General features: G+C 39.3%; 1 protein-coding gene across 24 annotated transcripts in view; it reads right to left on the reverse strand.

The window, feature by feature from the left end:
- The window catches only part of LOC136853358 (uncharacterized), a 302,232-nt gene that overhangs the window by 74,918 nt on the left and 215,092 nt on the right, over positions 1-12,222 (reverse strand). For 22 of the 24 annotated variants that reach the window (XR_010857426.1, XR_010857433.1, XR_010857435.1 and 19 more), the window contains one exon: positions 93-460. The exons of the other annotated variants lie outside the window; for them this stretch is intronic. Coding sequence is in view for 6 of the 22 variants with exons in the window: in XM_067128746.1 (XP_066984847.1) it covers positions 93-460 (368 nt within the window). In the remaining 16 variants the exon portion in view is untranslated. The remainder of the gene's footprint in view (positions 1-92; positions 461-12,222) is intronic. 24 annotated transcript variants of the gene reach the window in all.

Raw genomic sequence — 12,222 nt, forward strand, 5'->3', positions numbered from 1 at the left:
CTTAAAGGTTAAAATATATATAGTATACGAGCGCACACACTCACTAGTTAGCAAGCCTACTCATCTGAACAGAGGGAAGGACACTTTCTCACCATCAGGCGAAGACCCGACGCCGCCGCCGCCGCCGCCCCTCCGCCGTTCGGAGGGAGGTTTGGAGCATTCGCCGCAGACGTAGGCCTTGTGACTGGCGTTCCACGGGGCGCACTTCCTGCAGACGGCGAGGTTGCAGCCCCCGCAGGTCACTCGCTTGTTGAAGAGGATGGAGAAGGCGTTGCCGCACCTGCAGCAGACTTTGGGAGGCGACGCCGAAGGCGGAGAGCACCTGCTGTCTCCTCCTCCTCTTGCTCTTCCTCCTCCTCCTCCTCCTCCTCCTTCTCCCCCTCCTCCTCTCGAGGCTGCTGCTGCTGCTGCTGCTTCTGCTGCGACTCCTTCGGCGTCTGCTGACGGTGATGTGAGGCTACTGCAAATGGCAGAGAAAAAATGGAGACGCTGAGTAATAGCTACAACGTATCTGATTGTCAAGCCTATACATTAAAACTCTTTAATTGAAACTCCTTAAGACTAAATTGAAAAAGGAGAGAGAGAGAGAGAGAGAGAGAGAGAGAGAGAGAGAGAGAGAGAGAGAGAGAGAGAGAGAGAGAGAGACTGGGGGTTGGGGCTGGCTCTGGGTGAAAGAAATATCACACGAAAGGATGAAAAAAAGCAGTAGAGAGAGAGAGAGAGAGAGAGAGAGAGAGAGAGAGAGAGAGAGAGAGAGAGAGAGAGAGAGAGAGAGAAATTTGCTACATTTTCTGAAATAAGGAAGTAAGACAAGTGTTCACTAGTCTGATAAAAGTAGAGAGAGAGAGAGAGAGAGAGAGAGAGAGAGAGAGAGAGAGAGAGAGAGAGAGAGAGAGAGAGAGAGAGAAATTTGCCACATTTTCTGAAATGAGGAAGTAAGACAAGTGTTCACTAGTCTGATAAAAGTAGGAAGGAAATCAGAGAGAGAGAGAGAGAGAGAGAGAGAGAGAGAGAGAGAGAGAGAGAGTATTGCTTATATTATTCATAATATCATGTGTATTAAAAATAAGGGGAGAAAAATACGAATTATGCACTGGAATTTTCTTTAAAGATAAAAACAGTATGAAACTCCTTCGTGTTTCCTTTACACTGTTTCGTGGATGTCAAGGCTGTGATTCTTGTTTTTACTTAATGTGAAGAACTGAAACACCCCATTAATCTTTTGACCTTTACCTCAGTGCGGCTTGCACACAAATGAACAGCAAAGTTAATCAACACGACACCATGAAACAATGACAACACACGTCTATATATAATATAAATATATTATATATACATATTTATTTATAATATATACACAGATTTGATGTGTCGACTTGTATCCTGAATCTTTAGATATATATACAGTATCTCTCTCTCTCTCTCTCTCTCTCTCTCTCTCTCTCTCTCTCTCTCTCTCTCTCTCTATATATATATATATATATATATATATATATATATATATATATATATATATATATATATATAATATATATATATATATATATATATATATATATATATATATATATATATATATATATATATATATATATATATAAATTCAGGATACAAGTCGACACATCAAATCTATTCCCATATCCATTCCGTAGGACCACCTCCTCCTCCTCCTCCTCCTCCTATCCTTTCTTCCTTCCTCCCCTCCGCCTTTACTTGCTACATCCCACACTCTCCCACACCACGCCCACCCCTCCTCCCCCTTCCCCTCCCAACGGAACAAAGTATGAAACCTGGGGCCGAGTCCTTCTCTTTCCAGGTGAAACACCACTTACCTGTCAGTGGGTCAAGAGGCGGCCCCCAAACCACCGAATGGACCGGAACGCGACGACAGGAGACTAAACAACTCAAATGTCATTCAGACAGACACGACGTCGAGAGAACGGGAATAACATCGATTTATGAAAGTGAGGCGTGCGAAGTTTTTCTCGTTGACGGGTTACAATCGTAAAAGTGCAAAAAAAAAAATAATAATAATAAATATAAAATAAGAAAAATAATAATGAATATAAAATAAGAAGGCAAAAGGAAGTAGAAAATAGATGACAATTCTTATGCATTCGTTTTCTGGAAAAAAAAAATACACTAAATCTGATCAGTTTCGTTCTTTTGTCATTGTGACTTTTTAATCACTCCGTTTAGTAATTCATCTTCTTTCTTGTTTCCTTCCTCAGTCTCTCATATGTGCGCGCACATAGAACAAACAAATGCACAAACACACACACATATATGTGTATATATATATATATATATATAATTATATATAATATATATATATATATATATATATATATATATATATATATATATATATATATATATATATATATATATATATACGTACATATATACTCACGTACGAAAAGAAGGAGAAACTGCGAGAACACAGTTGCAGGGAGTTTACAATAACGTGACAAAAGCACTGAGGCGCAGTGATAAGAAATAACAGAAGGCTCTAAGATTGTCATTTAAGGTAGAAAAAAAATTCCCGGCTCAATTACACACGGTAAACCGCAATATTTCCTGTCACCGTTTTCAGTTCTTTTCTACACTGAGCTGAGCATGTGTGCTCTTGTTAAGGCGCGCGCGCACGCACGCACACACACACACACACACCCATATATATATATATATATATATATATATATATATATATATATATATATATATATATATATATATATATATATATATATATATATATATATATAAAATAATCACCACACAATCGCGTGTGGAACGGAAGTAAATTTCTGACTCACATCAGGATCGAACCCAAGTCTTTCACTTGAAAAGACGAGACCGCTGCCAACCAAGCCACATAAGTCATGACTTGCGTGGCTTGGTTGGCAGCGGTCTTGTCCTTCAACTGAAAGACCTGGGTTCGATCGTGATGTGAGTCAGAAATTTATATATATATATATATATATATATATATATATATATATATATATATATATATATATATATATATATATATATACATGATCGCTTTTCTGTAATCCAGCTTCATCCTTTATATATAATGACCCATAAAGCAAAATGAACACAAATAAAGCTTATACTTTAACTGAAACCACCACTGCAGCCCTGAATCGGTGGTAACTGAGGGGAAGAGATACCTAAGGTATTTACAGGTAGAGAACAACTATTTCGCCGCAATTATAAAAGCTGATTAGCTTACTGATCCCAAAATAAAAAGAAATAAAACGGGACACTAATCTAGCCCTAATTAGCTTGCACTGCCCAGAGTCTGGAGGTGGGAGGAAAGTTCAGTCACTTGTTTTAGAATAAGTCACAGTCACTTACATTAGAATAAGTCACAGTCACTGATTTGACAATAAATCACAGTCACTTGTTTTAGAATAAGTCATAGTCATTTATTTTAGAATAAGTCACAGCCGCTTATTTTAGAATGAGTCAGTCACTTATTTTAGAATGAGTCAGTCACTTATTTTAGAATGAGTCAGTCACTTATTTTAGAATAAGTCACAGTCGCTTACATTAGAATAAGTCATAGTCACTCACTTTAGAATAAGTCACAGTCACTTATTTTAGAATAAGTCACAGTCGCTTACATTAGAATAAGTCATAGTCACTTATTTTAGAATAAGTCACAGTCACTTATTTTAGAATAAGTCACAGTCACTTATATTAGAACAAATCACAGTCACTTATTTTAGAATAAGTCACAGTCACTTATTTTAGAATAAGTCATAGTCACTGATATTAGAATAAGTCACAATCACTGATTTTAGAATAAGTCACAGTCGCTTATTTTAGAGTAAGTCACAAGACAATATCATCTTGACACTGAATTCCAGTGTCCACCTGAAAGAGCCTTATAGTTGGTTTGACTGATAAAATCAGCTAAAAAAAAAAATTCTCCTCTGCGGGCCACTGATTTTGACAAAGCATCACTTCACTCCAATGTTGGATGCCTCGATTCCGTGTCGAGGGAAGCTTCTTCCCAATAAGAAAAAGAACATCACCGTTTTAACGTAATTTTACTTTTAATTTCATGGTGCTGGTTGGAGTCCTGCCTGATGCACTTTGCTATTAAAGATTTCAACTTCTATATTTGAAGAGCTGCGAAGCCATACGGCTACCTGTCATCTTTCCGACTGGAATCACGTCTAGACTCCCATTTCGATACTTTGTATAAATGTTACCTCTGGTTTAGAGCATGAATCCAGGATATTTGTGGACGCACTTCCAATTCGCCACAGTATTAATGAATGAAATTTATATACCTGGAGAGGTTAGATAAATAAATAGATGTTAGTATCCTCTGTTAAGCTGTTTGACAAAAAGTAATCGAGTAGGGAGGGCGGGGGGGGGGGGCGCGGGGAGCGGACCACAGATAAGATCAAAGCAAGTCATTGCAACGGTCATTCTTAATCAGCTTTATCACGGATTAAGCCGGCCTCTTCCACATGGTCACCCGTTTTATATGCCTTCAAATAAAGCTCACTTCATTGTGTCTACCCCCTAAACACGCACTCATACTCACACACACACACACACACACACACTCTGCACCACTGACGTGATTGCTTGATGTCAAAGCGTTTCTATTGCAATACCCGTTTCAGCCTCATCTAACAAGAGATCACTTTCTTCAAAACACACTGGTCCTTTTAACCGTATCTTCATCAGATATCTACTTTTCTCGTCTTGCCAACTTTTCTTACCCAATAAAAAAAAACTTTTTTCCTTATTTCCACTGAACGCCCTAAATTCACGTCCATTAATTAAGGAGAGCTGGCTCAACATTTCTTTAACACACTCCAACCTTTATCAAGAGAGAAACTGCTGTCCTTCTCCAAACTTTTTGCAGAGATTCCGCTACCTTCTATCATTCCTTCACTTGTTGTATGACTTACCTCGTTTATTATTTTACCGTCATCTGATCCATTCCTCCTCCGTTACCAGTATGGATAAAATATTTCTAGTCTTTCAATGTCCATATCAACATTCAATGATTCATCTTCCTTACTTCCATTCATCACAAATAACCTTACTCTTTTCAGCATTCCAATTCACTTTTCTCTTCTCACAAGCACTCTTAATCTTCATTCTTTCTGTTCTCACATTCTTTGCTTCTACATATAATGTCCCTTTTCTGAATTCTCTAATCATCCATCTGCAACACTACCCAACCACAATAAACTTATAATATACCTTTGTCTAAATCTCACTCTTACTTTAACATAAACAAGACGCTTACGTTTAAATATTTCAGCAAAAGCTTTGCTGTCAACATAAATACATTTCTTCAGTCTTCACAAATTTTTCTCTATCCAGTATCCCCCTCGACAATTTTCAGCTCACATCTCTATCAAGAAGTCTTTATCCTCAAGCTTAAAAAAAAAAGTTTCATAGAAAATGCAATCCACACACCAAATTCCTTTACTAAAACTATGAAGAAGCACTTTCTCCTATGAAGAAGACCTTTCTCCCATGGCGTGATTCAAACTTATACTTGCCTGCTGAGGTGAGTTTAACCTAACCCACTCTTTGTGGTGGTGGATTACGTTAACTTGACCCCCAGCTAGCAAGTGTAGTTCGATTGTATCATTAACGATAGGGTTTTTTCATTTACTCCCGCACTTGAACCGACAGCTTGTTGTAATGTCTACTGTCACTAATGAACCAACCTAAACAATAGGGGATATATTTCGTTCTTGGTCAGGGTAGCTACTCTTAATGTAAATGACTCCTTTTGGACGTTAGCTATGCTTAATAATTTGATATCAGTTGGGTATTTGTAGCTTAATATTTTAAGGAATAAAAAGGGATGGGTACAATTAGTAACATGCTATCATTCATACACACACATATGAAGTATATATTTATATATATATGAAGTATATATTTATATATATATATATATATATATATATATATATATATATATATATATATATATATATATATATATATATATATATACATTATATGTATTAAGCCATTTCCTGTACCATGAGTTGGCTACCATGAAAAAGACAATAATTCGTGGCATATTCACAATTCACCTGCCAAACACTGGGTGAATCCATGTGCACATAACTTCCATATATGCATATACAGACACACATACATATATAAGTACATATATTACTATTATATATAAGAGGACCCATTACGCCCCTGGCGACCTGAGTAGGGAACTGGGTATCTGTAGTGGGTTCTTGTCGGGGGCGGGAAAGGAGTATATGGCTAGCAATCTTATCCGAAGGCACTGCAGAATCTGCACAGGTGAACAGTGGTATTTTCGTGCGTGTCAGTGAAAACAATCATACAATCAACTTGGCAGGGGAGGAAAACATTGTCTATTCTGGTATGGCAGTGGAGAGAAACATCAGAGAGTCTAGTTTTAGAACGGAATAGAACATAGAATTTCGGCCAAAGTCCAAGAGCTAGGACCTATGAGGCCTATTTCTAGTGATAGAAATTCATTTCTCGTTATAATGTGGCTCGGCTTCCACAATAGCTGTAGGTCCCGTTGCTAGGTACCTAATTGGTTCTTAGCCACGTAAAATAAATCTAATCCTTCGGGCCAGCCCTCTCTAGGAGAGCTGTTAATCAGCTCAGTGGTCTGGTTAAACTAAGGTATGCCTAGGTATGTCGTTGAAAAACAAACATTCAGCGCTGAAACGGAAACTGACAGTAAAAGGGTTTGAAAGGCGTAACAGGAGGAAAACCTCGCAGTTACCCTACGAACCAATTGTTAGGAGAGAGTAGAAAGAAAGGTGGAAGAATGAGAATGTGAACGGAGGCAGAGTAAAAGGAATGAAGGGGCTTGCAGCTAGGGGGCAGAGGGGACGCTGCAAAGAACCTTAAGTAATGCCTACAGTGCAGTCTAGTTTTGTAAAAGAAAACTTATGTAAGAATATGAATATCAGTCAAAGCATGTATAAACTTAATCCATTATTTTACAACAACAACGTAAAATGTATAGGTTTTAAGAAAGATAGTTGGACTGGATGGGGGGGGGGCGGGCGGGAGGGGAGGTAAGAGCCCGCCCGCATGGATAAACAGATTTGTAAATCAAGTACTTGACCTCAGACACTAATGAGTATGCGAGTCCAATTCGTTCCACCTGTCAAGTGTGAATGTTTGGTTTCCAGCGGTCTGCGTGTTCGTTTTTAGTGTGTGTGTGTGTGTGTGTGTGTGTGTGTGTGTGTATATATATATATATATATATATATATATATATATATATATATATATATATATATATATATATTTATAAATTTTTACTATATATCAGTCCTCTGAAAATGTCAGATATAAAGTTGAAGCTGGTCAGGAATTACACCAAGTATTTAATTTTCCCTGTGGTACAGTTGAACATAAAAATCATGCATCACTGTGACTTGAAACATCAATACACACACACACACACACACACACACACACACACACACACACACACATATATATATATATATATATATATATATATATATATATATATATATATATATATATATATATATATATATACTGTATATATGTGTTATTGTAATAGCCACAATAACCTCTTCTCAAGTTCTTCCCACTTTTTGGATAAGCCTGTCTCATTCTGATTATTCGGGATGCTGGCTCGATTCCCAGCAACCAGACATCAGAATTACGTCATATTTCTTGCATCTGCATCTAAGGCTTCGTAGTGACAAGTGTATCCCAAAACTGTGAAGATTTCGAGAAGTTAAGAGGGCACTATGGCTATTAAAATTACAAATGTATCTGGTAAAAAGTGACCAGTATATTTAATATATATATACATATGAGTTGCTGAAGATCTGCTGAACACAGCATATAGAACAGAGACCTAGATTAAGGATGCAGAAAGGGAAGGGTTAACGTAAGTTTGAGAGAGCTTGTGGAAGTGACTGTGCAGAATGTTACCAGGACCATTGAGAGGTTGAAGGATGGGAAACACTAGGAGCTGGTGAGGGTACACTTGAAGTGCTGCGGAATGTAAGCAAAATCTAATCTTTAAGACTGTCTAAGGGTTACAGATAACTTTCTTTGTATATAGGCAAAGGGGATAGAACAGGCTAAGAATTTTACTGGGGCAAAACATTACTTTGTATAATTTTGATTGAAGGAGCGAGACATATGACAGAAGGACTGACAAGGAAAGAACGTGTGGAAAGAGACATTAGATGAAATATTTATTCTGAAAAAGTTATGTAAGAAGTTTGAGAGCAAAGGGGAAAAGATTGTGATAGAGTTAATACAATGGCAATAAGGACGGTGTCTGAGATTGTGCGGCATAGAAGCTGACAGTGGAAAAGATTTTATGATGAAATATTAGAGTGACTGGTTTGGTGCAAAAATTGGGAGTGACATCAGGGTTGCGTAATGACTCTGTAGAACGTGACGCTAGAAGTCAGGACAGTATATGTTGGAACATAATTGTGGTATAAGAAAAGGGGCTGTGAGTAGTTTGTGGAACTCCTGATGTTCACAAGTGATACAGTAATGACTGGGGACAGTGAAGAAAAACTACTGAGACTAGTGGAAGAATTTAAAACTGTTCACAAGAAGAAAAAGGCTGAGAATAAATGTGAGAAACAGTAAGGATATGGAGGTAAATAGAAAATAGGGCGATGGAGTGACAGACATTAATATGAATAGTAGGAGAATGGAAGAAGTTGATTTGCAAAGGTATTTGGAAGTAAATAAATCGGATGATGGTAGGGTTAGAGAGGTGAGTCACAGAATAGGTGAAGAAAGGGAGGCACCAGGACATGTGCAGACAACAGGGAGGACACGTGTATTGTCTTTGGAATGTCAGGTTATACTGTATGTTGAGCCCACTCTCCTTTATGGAGGTGAAGTCTGGATGCTGATTAAGAATGAAACAGAAAAGCCTGAAGCTGCAGAAATGCATTGCCTTCAAAGTATATATTGCATAAGAAGAAATGAAAGAGCGAGAAATGTGGAGACGCACAGAAGTGGTGGTCAAAAGGTTAAGGCAGGTGAGCAGATGAACTAGAATGTTTTGCAATGGTTCGGTCCTGTGGAGAGAATGGAATGGCAGGTTGGTGAATAGTCTACAATTCAGAACTGTCACGAGGAAGAAGGACAGATGTACCAAGAAAATGCTCGTTGGACGGAATTAAAGAAATGGCCTCAACATCCAGGAAGAAAATGAGTGCAAGCGAGAGTGAATGGGGGAAGGTTCGACGTGCTGCTAATGTGACCCATCTGTGTAGGTGTACGAAGTGGTAATTTTCTTATCTTCTCTCAGGAACCCACTTCTGTTAGAGGAAACGGCTTGAAGATGAGAGAGAGAGAGAGAGAGAGAATACACAACGATATATATGTGTGTATAAATATACACAAGCAAAACTCCTTTAAACACGTGTTCCAAAGAACAGAATTATTAAAAACGAACAGACTAAACATGATTTACGATCACAAAAACAAAATACAGACCAAACAAAAGAAAGCGCAGCCAAAGGACAGAGAGAGAGAAGAGACGCGGAATCTGCATTGAGTCATCGAAGAGGAATATCAGGTAGTGGTGGTGGCGTCACAAGGTTAAGCAAACATGGTCAAGACAAAAACACTCAGCACACACACACACACACACAAACGCACACACGCCGGATGAGTCACTTAACAAACACACAATGAACAAAAGAAGAGCAGAAGAAATCGTAGTAAGAGAACAGGGGGGATAAAAGATCGAGTTAATGTCACGAGAGCAGGAGGAGTGATGGAATTTTGGCTTTTAAACATCACAGTGGACTGTTCTTTAATCGTTCGTAAGTGCCATTAATTCTCGTTATCTATGAGATAAAATGATTTAAAAACGTGTGTATTACATCGAAGGCGCATAATACGCCAAACTGTCGCTGTTATCCCAATTATATCAACTGGTATAAATAACCTTTTGTACACAAGCATTTGTACTGCATTGTACTCTTTACTTATTCATCTCTCTTTCTCTCTCTCTCTCTCTCTCTCTCTCTCTCTCTCTCTCTCTCTCTCACCTGAGCAACCATCCGTACCACTTCACCTTGGCTGCCCTCGACGTCTCGCCGTCCGAGCAATAGCAACAAGAGCAGCACCAGTGGCATCCCCGACAGAGACAACAGGGCGTGAGCGAAGGGGGTGGGCAGGAGGAGCGCCGAAGGTCTGCGTAGGATCCCCGACGGAGGCGACGACGGGATACTATAGCAGTAGTAGTAGAAGACCTTACAGACGTCGCCCCCAAGGAAGACCAGCAATCCGGAGAGCTCCATACCGCAGAAGGCGACGACGAAGGGGAGCTATCGGAAGAACGGGACGTCTTCGAAGAGCCCGTCGAACCCGAACGACGGGCGCTGTTGCCGAAGAAGGACGCGAAGCGCGACAGGGAAAGGAAACCGAAGGAAAAGTCAGCCAGTGACGAAGGCAGCTTAAGGACGGCGAGGATGGCGAAGATATGCTTCCATTTTCGCGACAGGAACGGGATACTTGGGAGCAGGTTCCTGGAGGAAGACATAAGAGGGGTCCTTTCTCGCTCTCTCCGAGTGGCTCACGGCACTCAGCCGTCGGGAGAATGGTCAGTAGTCGTCAACATAACACATCGCTTCAACTAAATCCTTCTTAAGTTACCGAGTCACTGAGTTTTATTCAGACCCATTATTCATTTCAGTTATTTAAGAGCAACAGTATGTAACAAGATGAGGACTAGACTTAACTGTTTGAACCGTGGGCAAATATTTGGATGGTACTGAATAATATGAAGGTTTTACATTTGGTGACTAAGAAGACTTTAATGACACTTTAGCATGAGTTTCATTTTAAACTAAACTATCAAGTGTTCAAGTCTTTTTTGGGCGAGCACTTCATAAAAAAGGATTCAGATCCCTTGAACAGAAGACAGAGGCCACAAATCCTTCTATCAAATTTCGTTATTTCCCACAGATCCTTCGAAAACGACCACTTTCGCAACAAAATGCATAATTTCCAAACTTCATTTAGGCAATGCACATATGTGTACAGTCAATGCCAGAAAAATGACAGGTGCAGGGCAATCTTCCGAGACACGGACTGCAGAAAAGATCTCAAATTCCTGTATGAGCTCTAAAGGTACTTGATAAACAACCAACACTGACATCACGGAACAGTCGTCTTGGAGACAACACCAGCGAAACTTTGTACAGCTGTGCACACAGCACAGCATTAAATATATGTAAAACCAAATTACAACTTTCCGTTTGACAAGAAATATGAGCACCACACTTCGAAATCTATAGCACTGCGGGACCAAGGTGGCATCTGCCTGGCCAAAGAACTCGCAAATAATAACACAAAACTGTCGTACCAATAACTTTTGTCACTTGGTCACATAATACTGGCCTGAGACAACTAGGCACAGGAGTGTTCAACATGTCCCAACAAAATGAGGCTAACACATGGGTCAGCCCAAACGAAAGAGAGAGAGAGAGAGAGAGAGAGAGAGGGAGAAAAAGAGAGAGAGGAAGTGAGAGAGACATGTGTGGTAAAGGTAGGAGGAACACGTGTGGCCAGAACATCTGTGCCAAGGCTATACGTAACTTAATGAATTCCTGGACAAACGGGAAAAATAATGGCACTATTTTCAAAAGCGTAACATAATGGGACTTCAGAAATATAATGGATCTAACACGCCTCACAAAATATTTCAACCGAAGGGGACACATGCCATACGAGGCCGCGGGACCACAAAAACGGAATCCTGTAAACGAATTTCCAGCCTTTTAAAAAGTGACAACCAAATGAAAGATACGAAACGGTTCGAAAGTTTGAGAAGTGAAAACAGTTCAAAGAGGCGAAAATGACAAAAGAGAAGGAAAGAAGAAGAAGAAGAAGAAGAAGAAGAAGAAGAAGAAGAAGAAGAAGAAGAGCACGCCAGGTGACAACGATAAGAAGACGACTCTAATAACCAAACGAAAGAGAACAGGTAGAGTAACAAACACAATCGAAGGCGAAATAAAACGAAAAACACATCGTTAACAAAGGTCTGAACAAAGTGGGTCAAGATACAGCCTAAATTGCCGACCTTTGTCAATGACATTACTGTTCATACGCAGACAGACACTTGCGGCCTTGGAATCTAGGAACTTCTGTAAACCAGAAGTGCAGTAGGTTCAAAATACTATTTACTTCCGTCCC

The sequence above is a fragment of the Macrobrachium rosenbergii genome, chromosome 27 (assembly GCF_040412425.1).
Source record: "Macrobrachium rosenbergii isolate ZJJX-2024 chromosome 27, ASM4041242v1, whole genome shotgun sequence".
In the NCBI taxonomy this organism is placed as follows: Eukaryota; Metazoa; Arthropoda; class Malacostraca; order Decapoda; family Palaemonidae; genus Macrobrachium; species Macrobrachium rosenbergii.